Source organism: Scyliorhinus torazame, chromosome 7 (assembly GCF_047496885.1).
Source record: "Scyliorhinus torazame isolate Kashiwa2021f chromosome 7, sScyTor2.1, whole genome shotgun sequence".
Classification (NCBI taxonomy): domain Eukaryota; kingdom Metazoa; phylum Chordata; class Chondrichthyes; order Carcharhiniformes; family Scyliorhinidae; genus Scyliorhinus; species Scyliorhinus torazame.
Genome location: NC_092713.1, coordinates 58,152,628 through 58,171,582, shown reverse-complemented (window position 1 = coordinate 58,171,582; position 18,955 = coordinate 58,152,628). Strand labels below are relative to the sequence as shown.

The 18,955-nt window shown below is 47.7% G+C and overlaps 1 protein-coding gene across 1 annotated transcript; it reads left to right on the top strand.

Moving 5' to 3' along the window:
• The first annotated feature begins 821 nt into the window (after window positions 1-821).
• Window positions 822-4,533, top strand: klf17 (Kruppel like factor 17). Its single transcript, XM_072510762.1, has 3 exons — window positions 822-1,071; window positions 1,915-2,959; window positions 3,382-4,533. Exons 1-3 carry the CDS (start codon window positions 985-987, stop codon window positions 3,555-3,557), a joined length of 1,308 nt encoding a protein of 435 aa, XP_072366863.1. The 5' UTR covers window positions 822-984; the 3' UTR covers window positions 3,558-4,533.
• Window positions 4,534-18,955: the final 14,422 nt, after the last annotated feature.

Below are 18,955 nucleotides of genomic sequence, written 5' to 3'. Positions count from 1 at the left end.
TGTTTAAGAAGTTCTATATTGCCCCTCGTTTGACTTTCTGGCCTGAGTATCGGGGTGGGATTAAAATATAATAAACAAATGTACACCTTAAATCGGATTGGATATAGATTATTAAAAAAATATTGGTGTTTTACATCAAGACACCTCGTTTCAGCTGTCTGCTGAGAACTGCGTTGTGAAGATGTTTAAAGGTATTGTCATGAGAACTTATTGGAATTTCACCTGTGGGGGGCCCCGTACAGAAACTGACTCCGGGAGTTACTGCCTTGCTGCTGCTGTTTGCCTTTCGCGGCCTCGGCAGCAGTTTCAATAAGCCTCTTGGAACAAGGCAATAATCATTCTGGGTGGACTCACTCTCCGCTCTCTCTCTCTCTCTCCTTCCCCCCCCCCCCCCCACACACACACTCCCCCAAAGCCCCTTTTATACCAACACTAAATTTAGATCACGTCAGTGTTACTGACTTGTCTCTCTTTCTGTGACATTAGCGACACCATTGGACAAAGTTATAACATTTTTTTCGCCCCCCACACAAAAAAACAAAAACAAACAACTTTAACTCCACATGCACCAATGACAGCCTGGACAGAGGACAGCACCAATCGTTACCCTGCTCCTCCGCCCACCTCTCCAACTGCTTCATAGTGATGAACCCGAATCCCACCAATTAGGTTTCAGAAGGTCATGTGACGCCTCTATCTTTTGGAGTTGGCCCCGCCGGATTGGATGATTCTCAATTAGCTATTCATCACACTTATTAATATTGATGAGTCCCACAGCCAATCAGGTAGAGGCTAGAGTTTTAACAAGCCGCACTCTCAGAGTTGGGGAAACAGTTCTGAACTGATTGCTCTGACAGAAACTTCTTTTCACACATTCACAAAGCTGTCCCAGCTTTTTTTACTCGTTGGAATTAAGAACCAGGAGGGCAGTTCATTTCTGCTTGCCCCTTGTTGTGAAGACAGTCTTCAGGCAAGGAAGGAGCAATGGCCCTGGCAGACACTATGCTTCCTTCAATTGCTACCTTTGCCAGTCATCAGACCTTGATGCAAAAGCAAACTGAGATCATCAATGTAAGTGTTTAACAAGCCTGACGGTTTATTTGCGTTTCCGCGTAAAAGGCTTTCCTCTGGCTCGTGTATGTGCACACCTTATTTTTAATTCATTTTAGTGGCATCTAGTTTCTGAAACTTTCTTTACACCGTAGATCGTGTTAGTTTTATTCGGTGCTAAAACAAGGCTACTTTCAACGATTGACATCTTTCACCATCTGCCAACCTTTTTACTAACTTGTGGTTAGAATATTGCAGTAAAGTTGCAGAGAGGCGCTCGCTCTGGACCCTTTCACTGTCTCAAACGGGCAAATCGTTTGCAATCAAAACCTGTCTTGTGAAGTTTAGTCTTTGTTTTAAAATTAGCGTTGCACCAACAATGTGCATCAGTAAACGTTAAGTCCCCATTGTTAGTCGGGAGAGATTGAGGCAAATTCTGGAATCCGCCTTTTAAAAGAAATACTTGGACTGGGGCGCAGGACCAGATAGTAAAGTTGCACGGAGTTAAAAGAAGGAACGAAATGTTTTAATATCAGATCCTTGCTGGGAATCGCTTAGTGTTAAAGTGGGTGAACATCTGGGGTGAAGTAGATTGCCTGGAAGGGAGAGCAGGGTTGTGACACATGGCAGAATTGACTGTACAAATATTTTTATATATAGATATATGAAGCACGGCTCTTTGAAGAAATCCAAACTGGTTGAGCGGGTTTGGTAAGGTCGGTGCATCAAATAACTCCGTCCGAGAGGTTCCTTATAGAACATTAGGTGGTGGAGGAGTGGGGGGAGCTGCCCGCTTTATAACACAGTTCAGCTTTTTTTTCAACCACCCTCACTGATTCCCTGACTTTGTTTTCGTTCCAATAGAGATGGAAGGTTGAGGAGCCGGTCTCCAAGTGTGCCTACCAGATAAGACCGCTCAACAACGCTGCCTTCAGCTCACTCGAACCCCCTGCTGTCAAAAAGGAAGACGACGAGTTGGGGAAATTCGTGGATTTGGAGTTTATCTTGTCCAATACGATGGGTTCGGAGAGCAGGAGCGGCGGAGGGCACCATTCAACCTACCCTCTGCCTGAGACCCCGGAGAGTTGCAGCACCGTGTATGACAGCGATGGCTCCTACCCTCCTTCCAATAACTATGGGAACAACTTCGCGGGGAGCCCAAACCAGAGTCTGGTGGCTGAATTGCTGACCCCGGATTTGCCAAGCAGCTTTTCAGGCGGCTGCGAGCTCGCTCAGGACTTTAGCATCAAGGCTGCCATGGAGAGTACAGAATATACTGAGTTAAGAACGCCCAACATGGGCAGCGCCATGCAGAGAGCCATCCCCATGGAGCATATCCACCACTTGGGACATAAAATCAAGAGAGAACCGCAGTCAGGTCAGTCCTGTATGCTTGCGGGGTCTCCTTCAGAATGCATGGGGCCAATGATGGACCAGAAGCCCAGTCTGCCCCCCATGCACCACCACCAGCTGCAGATGCACCGCCACAGTCTCGGGCATCACAGAGTGGCCCATTCAATGCCTTCGGGCCAAATGGTCAGCAAGGATTGCCAGCCGCTGGCCGACATGCACCGCCGTTCGCACCTGTCTGTGCAGCAACAGTACCAGCTCGCCTACCCGCCCCACTATGGCCACCAAGTGCCCGCGCACTTTCACGGACAGTTCAATGTGTACCGAGATCCACTGAAGGTCCCCGCCGCAGGCATGCACGGGATGATGCTGACCCCTCCGCCCTCGCCCCTCCTCGACTTCTTCCCGCCCGTGGGCGTCCCGGACGACAGCAAGCCAAAGAGGGGCCGCAGGTCGTGGGCGAGGAAGCGCACCGCCACACACAACTGCGAGTTCCCGGGCTGCGGCAAGATGTACACCAAGAGTTCACATCTCAAGGCGCACATGAGGACTCACACAGGTGAGTAGCTGCCAAGCAGGAGTGGAACGGGGGTGGGGGGAGGGGGGTTGCAGGCACCGTGCGATGCTTAGAAAGATAAGGCCTTCTCGGAAATGTAACTGCGAGAGAGAGGGAGAGACAGGTTTAAAACTCATCGAGATATCTTTCAACGATGTTTCCCCAACGTAATCATGTGTGCACAGTATCGAACGGAACAAGTATCTCCGAAGTGTCAGCTGCATAGACAGATAAGCAGGCGTGTTCAAGTATTTATTGAGCAGATACAAAGCCACACACAGTTTGTGTCGGGATAGAACAAGCGTTTATAGGAACTTGGCAGATTTTGTTTTTCAAATTGCAGTCAGTGTTTTGGAAATTGGATCCTCCAACTAACTTTGTTCCTTTCTCTGTCTGTCTCTCTCTGTCTGTCTCTCTCTCTCCAGGTGAGAAACCTTATCATTGCAACTGGGAAGGCTGTGGCTGGAAATTCGCTCGGTCGGACGAGCTCACTCGCCACTATCGCAAACACACCGGCCACCGCCCCTTCCAGTGTCACCTCTGTGAGAGGGCATTCTCCAGGTCTGACCACCTTGCCCTGCACATGAAGAGGCACATGTAAACAGTGAGGGCAAACCTGGGCACACTATTTATACAGATCAAATTATTTACAATATTTTGATACTGGGTAATGACTAATTTATGTATATAAAGGATCTTTAAAAGGTAGCACTAAATTATTACTCAGTATTTAAAGAGAGAGAGAAGAACCTCTTGTCACCCTGATATATCTCCCAGAGGAAAAAAAAGTATTATAACTGAAGACAATAAAATCAGCTGGAGGGAGATGGGTGGGGAGGCTTTATGTAAATTAAACAGGGCCGGACCCAGTTGTACATGAAATGTATATATAGCCTATATTGTTTGGGTTAAAACTGAATTCGCAAGCAGAACTAAATGAAGCAAAAATATACTTTAAATGCAAGCTGTATTGCTGCAGGATTGTTTGTACATGAGCTTATTTGCTAAACGGACACTCACCTAACAAGAGGCAAGCTAATTGAAAATACAGTTGCAATGAACCTTGTTTTATTTAGATGCCGAGGGCGTTGGTTCAAACTGGCACTAATGTTTTCACGATAAGATAGACCAGGTACTGCCTTGGATGAAGTTGTTGACCTCTTTTTCTCTAATGTTTATTTTGTTTAGTTCGCATTGTATAAAGAGAAGGCAGCATCTCCTTTTTAAAGAAAAAATATACTTGAAAAAATCTTTCTGACCTAAATACAGCCACACACACAAAAAAAATAAAAGTTCGCAAAGTATGACTCACTTCATTGGCTCGGGCATAAACTGAAAAGGACCTGTTCTATGCAGATGGTGTTGAAAAGACGTGTTCAAAGTGCAATATTTTGTTCCTTAATCGGAGTTCTAATGTTAACACCGAGTTATCTAAACACTGGAACTAACTGCTGTTTTATTGATGGGAGGTTTCTGGTGATCCAATACCATCATTACCGTGAAACTCCATTGCATTCTTTATATTCGTGTTTTTGATTTTATATATATATATATAATGAATAAAGTATTCAAACACAGTTGTTGCACGTTCCTTTGTTTTTGTTTTGTTTTGACGAAGGGGGGCAGATAATCCCATCGGTTTAACCTGTTTGGAGATTCACTTTTTGAATATTCGCTCCAGTATAATTAGTTTCACAACTGTCCCAGTTTCACACGATGTGTCACTCCCGCCACATCATTCCTACTAACTCCAAAACATCACTCACTGTTTCTGGAGACATTTAAATCTATATCAGACACGAATTGAGCGTTTCTGTCAAAACATGAAGGATTTCTGACCATTGCCAGTTTCCATTTCAATGTTTAGATGCACCGATTACTTTGAACGGTTCCACGGCTCTCGGCGCTGAGATACCTGTCTGGAGCTCACCAGGACCGGGATCACAGCGAAAAGGGCGGGATCACAGCAATTTTGAGAAAAAAAGTCCTATCACCCACTCACTCCAAAGAGGCTACCGAGAGGTGATTCCCTCTCCATTGTTTAACAGCTCGGTTCGAAAGGCGGGAGATGTGTGTCACTTTGAGTTACAAGTGAAGCGTTGATAAGAGCCGCAATACTATTATAAATCTCTTTTCGCTTCCACATACTTATTTCTCATAAGCAGCTCGACCGGGATTGATGTCTCAGAGTCCTGGTTGGCGTTAACGGGGGGGGGGGGGGACGTTTCGGCGAGACTTTGGCTTGGGAGTGAGTGCAGCTTGGAATTAAACTTACACAGAAACATACATAGAAACATGCACAGAAAATAGAAGCAGGAGCAGGCCATTCGGCCCACCGAGCCTGCTCCGCCATTCATTATGATCATGGCTAATCATCAAGTTCAATACTCTGATCCAGGGCCTTCCCCCTCCTCTCCATATCTCTTGATCCCATTAGCCCCAAGAGCTAATGCTTTCTTGAAATTACACAACATTTTGGCTTCAACTATCTGTGGTGAATTCCACAGATTCATCACTCTCTGGGTGAAGAAATTTCTCCTCACCTCAATCCTAAAAGGTTTACCCCTTATCCTCAAACTATGACCCCTAGTTCTGGACTCTCCCACCGTCAGGAACATTCTTTCTGAATCGATCCTGTCTTAATCCTGTTAGAATTTTGTAAATTGCTGTGAGATCCCCCCTCACTCTTCTAAACTCCAATTTACTTCATAAACTAGAACAGTGAAAGTGGACTAACGCACTAGCTTTTGCCAGGTAATTTCAACACTAGCAGGGCAGATTGATGGGGTGAATATCTCGGACATCTGACAGAAAGGACCTCGTCCTCAGAATCGTAAAAGAGACGCCGTCTAGAATTCGTTACCAAATACCATTGCACGACCCAAATTATGCAGAAAGGCCGCAAAGCTGGTGTTAAATCCACTCTGTTGCAGTGAGGGTGCTGTTCAGAAGTTTGAATGAGAACAGGGAGTGTTGGCCAGTCTTGGGGAGTGCTGGATGCTGAGATTCAGCTCGGCTTTGGCGCTGAAGTGGGTGATCCCCCTAAAGTGAAGAATACCGCCCCCCCCCCCCCCCCCTTCACAGTAATTAAAATTCACAAGTCTTGTGCCTCTGTAATTTTGTTAACAGGTCCTCAGATTCAGTGAAAGAGAAACAAAATGGTGTTTATTTGACATTCAGAAAGAAGTCTTCCGCTCCCGGCATACGTTTTCAAACAGCTCACCGCAAATTATCATTAGTTCTTTCAAAGCACAAAACGAGCTTCAAAAAACAATCACATTCTGCTCAATTCAGTATCCCCGTGTGGTAAACCGTACTCCCACTTCTCACCTCTCAAGGTCAGAGGTTCAAAGACACATGACAGGGATTTCACTGTAAATAAATCTAGGCTGACTGCAGCGCTTCCACAATATCCTGGCCAATCAGCATTACTAAAACAACAGATTATCTGATCACTATTACATTGCGGTTTATGATGTGGAGCTGCGGCGTTGGACTGGGGTAAGCACAGTAAGACGTCTTACAACACCAGGTTAAAGTCCAACAGGTCTGTTTCAAACACTAGCTTTCCGAGCACTGCTCCTTCCTTCACCTGAGGAAGGAGCAGTGCTCCGAAAGCTAGTGTTTGAAACAAACCTGTTGGACTTTAACCTGGTGTTGTTAGACTTCTTACATTGCGTTTTATGGCATCTCGCTGTGCAGAAATTGTCTGATTGCTCACATTGCAACAGTGACTACTACAGTTTAAAAATACTTCACTGGCTACAAAGCATCTTGGACAATCCTGCGGTGTGAAACATATGAAGATGTTTTTTTCTACCTTTTACACTTCAAATCAACTATTAATGAGCAAAATCCAAAATAATTCTTGTTTGTCATGGAATGACCACGACTTCAAATGACGTGACTCTCAGATGCCTTCCTCAGTGACAATACTTCATAAATACTGATTACTTAGCTAAGGTATTAGAGAGCAACCAAAGCATTAATAAAGAGTTAACACTTTAAATTATTATTTTTTAAATCTGAAGAGTAAATTAATGAGGAAAGGGAATAAATTCTTTAAAATTTAACTGCTGTTAAAAAATGTTTAAAATAATTTTAGAGTACCCAATTCATTTTTTCCAATTAAGAGGCAATTTAGCGTCGCCAATCCACCCACCCTGCACATCTTTTGGGTTGTGGAGGCGAAACCCATGCAAACACGGGAAAATGTGCAAACTCCATACGGGCAGTGACCCAGAGCCGGGATCGAACCTGGGACCTCGGCGCCGTGAGACAGCTGTTAAAAATAAAAATGTATACACCGGATAGCTTATTGCTGACAGGAAACCAGTGTCAATAGTTAATTGAATGAACCATTCAACTGACCTATAATTAATCCTAATTTGTAATCAAAAGCACTGTACTTAAAATGATTGGAATGAATGAATAATACTTTGAAGGGTTAACTAGAAGAACAGCACTGTGTTGCTTTAGGACTCTGTAGGATAACTTTGCAATTGATAGTTCAATTTCTGTTCATCAACATGAGGGGTGTTAGGGTCAAGGTATGAACAGCTTTGTTACATTATGCACCCTGTATGGCTCTCAAGTACACTCACGTTTGGTATGGTCTGGCTGCATAAAAGAGAAGCATTGTGAACCATTACATCACTTAATTTACAGCAGGTTTTGACGTGAAAAAACAATGCTGATTTGGGATAATTTACACAGAATCTAGGTAATGGAAAATCAAGAACATCATAAATAAAGAGCAAGCCCAAGAATAATAGATGGTGAAAATAAAATTGCTTAATTTAATCTTCAGTGAGTGCACTGTAAATGAATCTATATCCCATTATTTTCATAACTTACATTCTAAATGGCCTCCAGTAGATATAAGTCATAGAATCATAGAATCCCTCCAATGCAGAAAGAGGCCATTTGGCCCATTGAGTCTGTACCAGCCCTATGAAAGAGTACTCCAAGCTAACCTAACCTACACAACTTTTTTGGACACCAAGGGACAATTTAGCATGGCCAATCTACCTAATTTGCACATCCTTGGGTAATGAACATAAAAAATACATATGATTGCCCACTAACACGTCCTTGGTTTTTATTACAAAACTTCAATGGCGTAGATTTTGCAGTGAGACGACAGCATGTGCCATTAATCTTAAAGGAAGCTGCCAAAAAAAGATGCACTTATATTCTAGTGTGGATTTCCACTTCATCAATATCAGTTTGAATCTCGCACCAAGAAATCTCCACGTATCTTGCAGCAGTGATGACATCAAGCAGGATAAGCAACCAATCACATTGAAGTATTCTCACAGACAGAAAAATGGAAGTAAAGCACAGCGAAATTGTTCACTTTTAATTAAACACGTATGGCACGATTCTCCCAAAAAATGCCGAAGTGTCATTTTGGATGGATTTGGTGGGATATTTACTGCCGGATTTTTGGGTCAGATCCAGACCTGGATTCATCCATACTGAATTGCATTTATGGCCTTGAGAGTTTCTTCCCGGTCCAGCCCACACTTGGAATTTTTTTTTAATCAGTGGGGAGCTGAACTTGCTGGTGAGACCAGCTCCTCAGAGATCAAGGCACCATTTTGAAAAGGTGCCCTGATCTGTAAGTGAGCTTGAGAGTCCCCCACTCTTCCCACCCATGGACAGCGCTACTGCCTGCAGATATGGGCATTACCCCCCCAACTGAGCACACCCTGCTGTGGGATTGTTGACAGATCGCCCTTTCAGGGGCCCTTTTTCATACTCCCCTTCAACCCCCCACCCTTCATATCCTTCATACCCCCTTCACCCCGCATTCACCCCCCTTCACTCACCTTCATGGGCAAGGCCCCCCTCAGGCCCTGACCCAAGTGGCAACTTGGCACCTGGGCACCCTGGCAGTGCCAGTCTGGCACCCAGGCAGGGTGCTACCCTTCCCTCTCCCCAACCATCTGGGGTCTCCAATGGCCTCTGAGCCTCCCGGAGTGGCCATCACAAGTGGAGACCGCTAATTTATTTAGTTCTTGGAATTTTCAGCTGTAGTTATGAACTTTTGTACATTGTAAATATCTAAATACATGTCATTTCAACAAAATATGATGTTCTCAAAAGTTTATACAATGAGACTAAAAGGGTAAGATCACATCAGTTCTACTTGATTGCAGACCTGGGTGGAAGAACACTCTGTGGAGAAATGTGGAGTCACTGAGAGTAACTTCTGGATTTCCACATTTAACTGTGCATGTGCAGACTCCCGTAGTTTTTATTTTAAAATATGTTTAATCAAGGTTTTCAAAATTTTTTTTACAAAACACTCCAAAAAGGAAAGAAAATATACACAAGAAAACTAAAAAGCCTTACGCCATCCCCTCCAACAACTTAAACCACTAAACATTAAACTATCTAACAAACTAAGAACAAATATGGGGCAAACGCCCCTTACAATAATCAAAACAAGTCAAACCCACCCCCCCCCTTCTTCCCCCTGGGTTGCTGCTGCCCTTGACCACCACCTAACGTTCCGCGGGATAGTCTAGGAACGGTTGCCACCGCCTGGAGAACCCCTGCACAGACCCTCGCAAGGCAAACTTTATCCTCTCCAACTTGATGAACCCTGCCATGTCATTAATCCAAGCCTCCACGCTTGGGGGTTTTGTATCTCTCCACATTAATAGGATCCTCCTCCGGGCTACCAAGGACGCAAAGGCCAGAACTCGGGCCTCTTTTGGCTCCTGTAGTCCCGGCTCATCTGATACCCCGAATATTTATCTCCCAGCTCGGTTTTATCCGAGTGTCGAAGACTTTGGATATAGCCATTGCAAAGCCCCTCCAGAACCCCTCTAGCGCTGGGCACGCCCAGAACATATGGATGTGATTTGCGGGGCTCCCCGAGCACCTCACACATCTGTCCTCCACCCCAAAAAACTTGCACATCCTCGCCCCTGTCATATGTGCCCTGTGAACCACTTTGAACTGGATCAGGCTCAGTCTGGCGCAAGACGAGGAGAAGTTAACCTTACCCAGGGCCTCCGCCCACAAGCCCTCATCCAGTTCCTCGCCCAGCTCCTCCTCCCACTTGCCCTTCAGCTCCTCCACTGAGGCTTCCTCCGCCTCATGCAACTCCTGATAGATCGGCAAGACCTTGCCCTCTCCCACCCATACAGCTGAGGTCATCCTGTCCCGAATCCTCCGTGCGGGAAGCAGCGGAAATTCCCTTACCTGCCTTCTCACAAACGCCCTCACCTGCATGTACCTAAAAGCGTTTCCCGCGGGTAACCCAAATTTCTCCTCCAGCGCCCCCAGGCTAGCAAAAGCCCCGTCAATAAATAGGTCCCCCATCCTTTTAATTCCCGCCCGATGCCAACTCAGGAATCTGCCATCTATCCTGCCCGGTGCAAACCTATGATTATTCCGCATTGGGGACCAAATTGAGGCCCCCAACTCACTCCTGTGCCGTCTCCACTGCCCCCAGATCCTCAGTGTCGCCGCCACCACCGGGCTCGTGGTGTACCGCGTCGGCGGTAGCAGCAAAGATGCCATCACCAACACTCCCAAGCTAGTGCCCACGCATGACGCTGCCTCTAATCTTTTCCACGCCACCCCCTCTCCCTCCATTACCCATTTTCGAATCATTGCCACATTGGCTGCCCAGTAGTAACTACACAGGTTCGGTAGCGCCAGCACACCCCTGTCCCGACTACGCTCCAGAAACACCCTCTTGACCCTCAGGGTCTTACTTGCCCAGACAAACCCCATAATGCTCCTGCTTACTCACTTAAAAAAGGCCTTGGGGATGAGGATGGGCAGGTACTGGAACACAAACAGGAACCTAGGGAGGACTGTCATCTTAACAGACTGCACCCTGCCCGCCAGGGAGCATGGCAACACGTCCCATCTCCTAAAGTCTTCCTCCATCTGGTCTACCAACTGCGCCAAATTAAGGTTATGCAGGGCCCCCCAACTCCTGGCCACCTGGATACCCAAATATCGGAAACTCCTCTCCACCCTCTTAAGCGGCAGCTCCTCCAGCCCCCTTTCCTGGCCCCTCGCATGCACCACAAAGAGCTCACTCTTCCCCACGTTAAGCTTGTAGCCTGAGAAGTCCCCAAACTCCCTAAGGATCCGCATGACCTCTACCATCCCCTCCACCGGATCAGCGATGTACAAAAGCAGGTCATCAGCATACAACGAGACCCGATGTTCCCCCCTTCCCCGACCAACCCCCTCCAGTTTCTAGATTCCCTCAACGCCATGGCCAGCGGCTCAATTGCCAAAGCAAACAACAGAGGGGACAGGGGGCACCCCTGTCTCGTCCCACGGTACAACCTAAAATATTCTGATCTCCGCCGGTTCGTAAATACGCTCGCCGCCGGGGCCTGGTATAACAAATTGACCCACCATATGAACCCCTCCCCGAACCCAAACCTGCCAAGCACTTCCCATAGGTACTCCCACTCCACCCAATCAAAGGCCTTCTCCGCGTCCATTGCCGCCACCACTTCTGCCTCCCCACCCTCCGAGGGCATCATGATCACATTCAGGAGCCTCCGCACATTTGCATTTAACTGCCTGCCCTTCACGAACCCTGTCTGGTCCTCGTGTATCAACCCCGGGACGCAATCCTCAATCCTTGTGGCTGGGACCTTTGCCAGCAACTTGGCATCTAAATTAAGGAGCGAGATCGGCCTATACGAGCCACACTGCAGCGGGTCCTTGCCCCGCTTAAGGATCAGCGAGATCAGTGCCCGAGACATTGTCGGGAGGGGAGGAGAATCCCTTCCTCCCTCACCTCGTTGAAGGTTCTCACCAGCAGCGGACCCACCAGATCCACAAACATCGACCGGGAACACATCAGGACCCGGGGCCTTGCCCGCTTGCATGCTCCCCAATCCCGTAATCAGCTCCTCTATCCCAATCGGGGCCCCCAGGCCTTCCATTTGCCTCTTCTCCACTCTTGGGACCCTCAATTGGTCCAGGAAACGCCGTATCCCCTCCCCGCCCTCTGGGGGTTCTGACTTATACAGGTTCCCATAGAAATCCCTGAATATTGTTTATTGGATAAACATATGGATGATAATGGCATAGTGTAGGTTAGATGGCTTTTGTTTCGGTGCAACATCGTGGGCCGAAGGGTCTGTACCGCGCTGTATTGTTCTATGTTCTATGTTCTATGTTCTAATACCTTATTTATTTTAGCCGAACTCCGCACAGTGTTCCCCCCTCTGTCCCTGATTCCTCCAATTTCCCTCGCCGCCTCCCTCTTGCGTAGCCGATGCGCCAGCATCCGGCCCGCCTCCTCCCCATATTCGTATACTGCCCCCTGCACCTTCCTCCACTGGGTCTCAGCTTTCCCCGTGGTCAACAAATCAAATTCCGTTTGGAGGCTCCGTCGCTCCTTCAGCAGCCCCTCTTCAGGGGAATCCGCATACCTCCTATCCACTATTAATGGGCGAAATTCTCCTACCCGCCCCGCCACATTTCTGCACCGACCGGCCGGCGGAAGTCTCCGTAACACCGGCCGGTCAATGGGGTTTCCCAGTGTGGGGCACCCCCACGCCGTCGGGAAACCCCCGAGCGCCGGCAGAACGGAGACTCCCGCCGGCGGAGAATGACGCCCAATATGTCCCCCACCAAACTCTCCCACTCCGTCCTCTCTCTCTTCTCCCTGTGAGCCCTAATTGAGATTAACTCTCCCCTAACCACTGCTTTCAGAGCCTCCCAAACCACACCAACCGGTACTTCCCCATTATCATTGGCCTCTATGTATCTCTGAATGCACCCCTGGACCCGCCCACAAACCTCCTCATCTGCTAACAGTCCCACGTCCAAGCGCCACAGCGGGCGCTGGTCCCTTTCCTCCTCCAACTCCACCTCCACCCAATGCGGGGCGTGGTCCAAAATCGCTATGGCTGAATATTCCGTTCCCTCCACTCTTGGAATCAGTGCCCTGCTCACCACAAAGAAGTCTATCCGTGAATAGGCCTTATGCACATGGGAAAAAAAAGAGAACACTCTGGCCGCCGGTTTAGCAAACCTCCATGGATCCGCTCCCCACATCTGATCCATAATCCCCCTGAGAACTTTGGCCGCAGCTGGCCTCTTGCCCGACCTCGACCTGGATCGGTCCAGTGCTGGGTCCAGTACCGTATTAAATTCCCCCCCCCCCCCCATTATCAGGCTCCCCGCTTCCAGATCCGGGATCCGACTTAGCATGCGCTTCATGAACTCTGCATTGCCCCAATTTGGGGCATACACATTCACCAGCACCACCCGGGTCCCCTGCAGCCTACCACTCACCATCACATATCGACGCCCATTATCAGCCACAATGTTCAGCACCTCGAACGACACCCGCTTGCTCACCAGGACTGCAGCGCCTCTATTCTTCGCATCCAGCCCCGAATGAAAGACCTTCCCCACCCATCCCTTTCTCAGCCTGATCTGATCCACCACTTTCAAGTGCGTCTCCTGCAACATAGCAATGTCTGCCTTCAGTCCCTTTAAGTGCGCGAACACTCGGGCCCCCTTGACAGGCTCATTCAGGCCCCTCACGTTCCATGTGATCAGCCGGATCGGGGACTGCCCGCCCCCCCCCCCGCCAACTAGCCATCTCCGTTCTTCGGCCAGCCATGTGCCCATGCCTCCCGCACTCTCCAGTCCCCCAGGCGGAGGAACCCCGCCCTGACTCTCCCTCTTACCTCCAGCTCCCCTTCGGTCAATGCAGCTTCAACCCAGCACCCCCCCCCCCGCCCCCACCGGCTAGAAAACTGCCTGGCCCCCTTGCTCGCCCCATTGCACTCCCGTAAGTCAGCTGACTCCTGCTGACCCCAGCCGCTTCCGCCTCTGCCAACGATCCCCCGTACAGATTCCCCGACAAAGTCCCCCCCTCCCCCTCCAAGTCGATACGGACACCCCTCCGGCACTGCCCCTCCCATCGAGCCACCCCCCCCCCTTTTTAGCGCGGGAAAAAAGCCCACAATTTTCTACCTGGGCCGGCCCCGCCCCCTGTGGCGCAGCTCCTTTCTCCTGCAGCCTCTCCCCAATTCCCAATGACCCAGGACCTCCTGCCCCCCTTCGAATGCGAGGAGCAGCCCCTCCAAAACAATACCCATACCCATTAAAACACACACATCACATTCAATCACCCCTTCCCACTCCCCAGCTTTCCCAAAACCCACAGCAAACCATTAGTTCGAGTCTAATTTGTTGTCCTGAATAAAGGTCCACGCCTCCTCCGGCGTATCGAAATAATGGTGGCGGTCCTGAAAAGTGACCCACAATCGCGCTGGCTGCAACAGCCCAAACTTCAACCCCTTTCGGTGGAGAACCACCTTGGCCCGGTTGAATCCTGCGCTCTTCTTGGTCAGCTCTGCACTCCAGTCTTGGTAGATGCGGATCTCCGTATTCTCCCACCTGCTGCTCCGTTCTCTTCGCCCATCTCAGGACGCACTCTCTGTCTGTGAAGCGGTGAAACCTCACCACCGCGGCCGTTGGCGGCTCATCTGCCTTAGGCCTCCTTGCCAGGACTCTATGAGCCCCATCCAGCTCCAGGGGCCTCGGGAAGGCTCCCGCGCCATTTAGCGTATTCAGCACCGTGGCTACATATGCCCCGATGTCGGACCCCTCCACGCCTTCAGAAAGACCTAGAATCCGGAGATTCCTCCTCCTCGAGCTGTTCTCCAGGTCCTCAAACTTTTCCTGCCACTTTTTATGCAGCGCCTCCACTTTCACCGCCATGCCCAGGATCTCGTCCTCGTTTTCAGAGGCTGTCTGCTGCACCTCTCTAATCGCCGTCCCTTGAGCCTTCTAAGTCTCCACCAGCCTCTCAATCGACACTTTCATTGGGGCCAGCATCTCTGCTTTCAGCTCCGCAAAGCAGCTTTTCGGGAACTCCTGCTGCTCCCGCCACCATTGCGCCCACGCTGCCTGGTCTCCGCCTGCCGCCATCTTACTTTTTCACACCCGTTCTCCTCTCTTCTCCAAGATCACTTTTATGACCACTGGATTCCTGGTCCACTCCATGCAGTGCTGGGGGAACTTTACTGCTGCCTCCCCACACCGGGAATCGTCGTCCAAGTGCCGCAGCGGCTCCTCAAAAGGGCCCAAAAGTCCGTTCACGGCGGGAGCTGCCGAACGTGCGACCTACCCCGGCATATCCGCAAATGCATGTCCAGACTCCCGTAGTTGCTGTCTGTTTCAGAGGAGTAATGATGGTGAACTCTGACACTTTACTTTCATGAAAAATTGACTTCAATGTCATGAAAATCTACTTAGCTTTATTATTAGATGGCTTTCTGAAGTTTTTTTGTCATGTAAATATACATTTACCTCCCTCCCCTGGCAAGTAACATAAGAATCCAACTATCACCCCTTGGCATTCAATGACATTACCATCCCTGAATCTCCCACTATCAACATCTTGGGGGTTACCATCGACCAGAAACTTAACTGGATCCGCCACATAAATATTGTGGTTACAAGAGCAGTTCAGGAATCAGAATCCTGCAGTGAGTAACTCGTCTCCTGACTCCGCAAAGTCTGCCCACCATCTACAAGGCACAAGTCAGGAGTGTGATGGAATACACTCCCCTTGCCTGGTGAGTGCAGCACTAACAACATTCAGAAACTTGCAACCAGCCAGGACAAAATAATCTGCTTGATTGGCACCTACCCACAAACATTCCATCCATCACTGTCACACAGTAGCAGCAGTGTGTATCGTCTATAAGATGCACTTCAGCAACTCACCAAGGCTCCTCAGGCAGCGTCTTCCAAACCCATGACCACTACCATCTAGAAAGACAAAAGCAGCAGATACCTGGGAACCCCACCACCTGCAAGTTCCCCAAACTACTCACCATCCTGACTTGGAAATATGCCGTTGATCCTTCACCATCACTGGATCAAAATCCTAACAGCACAGTGGGTGTACCTACACCACATGGACTGCAGGAGTTCAAGAAGGCAGCTCACCACCATCTTCTCAAGCAAAATTAGGTATGGGAAATAAATGCTGGCCTAGCTCCCATGAATTAATTAAAGAAATAATCTGCAAATCTCTCTCCAACAAAGCTGGTGAGGGTTGGTGTACTAAAATATCGAAACTGAGATTGATAGATTTTTTATTTGGCAGTGGTATTAAGGAATATGGAACTATTGTGGATGAATGGAGTTTTAAAAATAAATTTAACGTACCCAATTATGTTTCTGACCAATTAAGAGGCAATTCAGTGTGACCAATCCACCTAACCTGCACATCTTTGGGTTGTGGGGGTGAAACCCATGCAGATATGAGGAGAATGTGCAAACTCCACATGGACAATGACCCGGGGCCGGGATCAAACCCGGATCCTCAGCTCCGTAGGCAGCAGTGCTAACCATTGCACTACCGTGCTACAGATTAACCTTCATCTATCGTATATCGTGGTGTATAAGTTGACATTTGAAGCCTCCAGGAGTGAGGATCAGCTTACATGCTGAGTATAAAATGTGAACTGCGGTTTAGGTGTTGGGTGGTCGCCATCTTGAATCGTCATAAAAGCTATAACACGCGTAATCCATATTTAATTAATGTGGAACAGTTTATTAAATTAATTAATTGTACAAAGATATCTTTAACCACAATCAATGCATTTTAAAACCTTCAGATTCATTGTCTTCACCATTCGAGGCAGCAAGTACATCAAATTAATTCTGAGTCATTTTGGCTACAGTATCATTGTGAGGATCCCATTCACTTTCAGATGAGGAATCGTCTTCCTCTCCATCCATTGAATTGGATAATTTGACAATCTGATGACATTTGACAGCATCCACAATTTGGGAATGAATCCACACAAAACATAGAGCGGGGCAACACGCAATGAACCACTCTTCGTGAAGGATTTTTTCTCCATCAACCATCCACCTATTCCACTCAGAGTGAACAGGGTAGATTCCCGAATGGTTTGTTGAGGAAACTATCCAAGGGTTGAACTCCAGATATTAGACCCCCAGGCATCTCCTGATCGCAATCTGTTACATGGGAGCGCTATATGTCTCGCACAAATTAGCTGCATTCTCTATATTGCCCACCAGGACATCTATTCCACACATTATCGATTAGTAGCTTCACTCCATCCTCATGCATCCAACCATTGCCATGGATATGCACAAGAACTCCTAGAAGGATCATGATGATCGACATGGTCTTACATTGAAAATTTCCATAGACTAATTTTGTCCCATATAGGTTAGTACCACCGTAAAGCGTGTGATGCCATGACCTGTTGTTTTCACTGGAACTGTTTTGGTGGTCAGTGTCATGTTTGGGTGGTCGGCATATCGAAATTCTTGTATTCTTCACCCACGTTGCCAATGTGACTTAATGGTTACTCATACTTAGCAACATACATAGAAAATAGCAGCAGGAGGCCATTAGGCCCTTCCAGCCTGCTCTGCCATTCATTATGATCATGGCTGATCATCAAGTTCAATGCCCTGATCCCGTCTTCCCCCCATATCCCTTGATCCCTTTAACGCCAAGAGCTACATCTAATTCCCTCTTGAAATTACACAATGTTTTCGCCTCAACTACTTTTTGTGGTATTGAATTCCACAGATTCACCACTCTCTGGGTGAAGAAATTTCTCCTCACCTCAGTCCTAAAAGGTTTGCCCCTTATCCTCAAACCATGACCCTTAGTTCTGGATTCCCCCACCATCCGGAACATTCTTTCTGAATCTACCCTGTCTAATCCTGTTAGAATCTTATAAATTTCTATGAGGTCCCCTTTCATTCTTCTGAAAGATAATCCATTGAAGATAATCCTAACTGATTTAGTCTCTCCTCATCTGACAGTCCTGCCATCCCAGGATTCAGCCTGGTAAACCTTCGCTGCACTCCCTCCATAGCAAGAACATCCTTCCTCAGATAAGGACACCACAACTGCACACAATACTCCAGATGTGGCCTCACCAATGCCCTATACAATTGTAATAAAATATCCCTGTTCCTATATTCAAATCCTCTCACTATGAATGCCAACATACCATTTTCTTTACTGCATGCTGTACCTGCACACTTACTTTCAGTGACGGATGCACAAGGACACCAAGGCCTCGCTGAATATACACCTCTCTCAATTTACACCCATTCAAATAATAATCTGCCTTCCTATTTTTGCTAATTAAAACAGATAACCTCACAACTATCCACATTACACTGCACCTGCCATGCAGAGGCCCACTCACTCTGCCTGTCCAAATCCCGCTGAAGCATCTCTCCATCCTCCTCACAGCTCACTCTCCCATCCAACTTTGTATCATCTGCAAATCTGGAGATAATACATTTAGTTCCCTCGTCCAAATCATTGATATATAATGTAAACAGCATCATAGCACAGATCCCTGCGGTGCCCCACTAGTCACTGCCTGCCAATTGGAAAAAGACCCATTTATTCCAGTCTTTTGTTTCCTGTCTGCTACCCTTCTCAAGACACTACCCATAATCCCACAAATTTTAACTTTACATACCAATCTGCAAAACTCGTGAATTTGCCACTACCTGGTGATGAATCAATGAAAACTGGTCATTTTGGCTTCAGGGCCGTTTGGTAGACTCTGAGCAATCTTGGTCTTCTGTGGTAACACTCAAATGTTTTGTTCAATAAAGCGAATGCACCTTTGCTCGACTCAGTGTTTTTCTGGTCTACTTCAGTGCGTATTCTAATGCATTCCCGTACCAGCCTCCCCGAACAGGCGCCGGAATGTGGCGACTAGGGGCTTTTCACAGTAACTTCATTGAAGCCTACTTGTGACAATAAGCGATTTTCATTTTTCATTTAATTGCATTTTGGGTGACAATATAATCATTCCCACAATTTGGAGGACCCATTTTAATGCATGCTTCTCAAGATCAGATCAGCCGTCACTCCCTGTTCTGATGGCACATTTGACCTTGGGCACCTATTTCAAGGTCCTTCTTCTTCCACTCTCGCACCAGTTTTTAACTATCATCAAA

Bases quoted from the DNA above. Each gene is read 5' to 3' on its own strand.
- klf17 (XM_072510762.1), top strand. From the start codon at position 985: ATGGCCCTGGCAGACACTATGCTTCCTTCAATTGCTACCTTTGCCAGT. The intron at 1,072-1,914 runs GTAAGTGTTTAA...TCGTTCCAATAG, and splicing joins AGCAAACTGAGATCATCAAT to AGATGGAAGGTTGAGGAGCC. The intron at 2,960-3,381 runs GTGAGTAGCTGC...CTCTCTCTCCAG, and splicing joins GCACATGAGGACTCACACAG to GTGAGAAACCTTATCATTGC.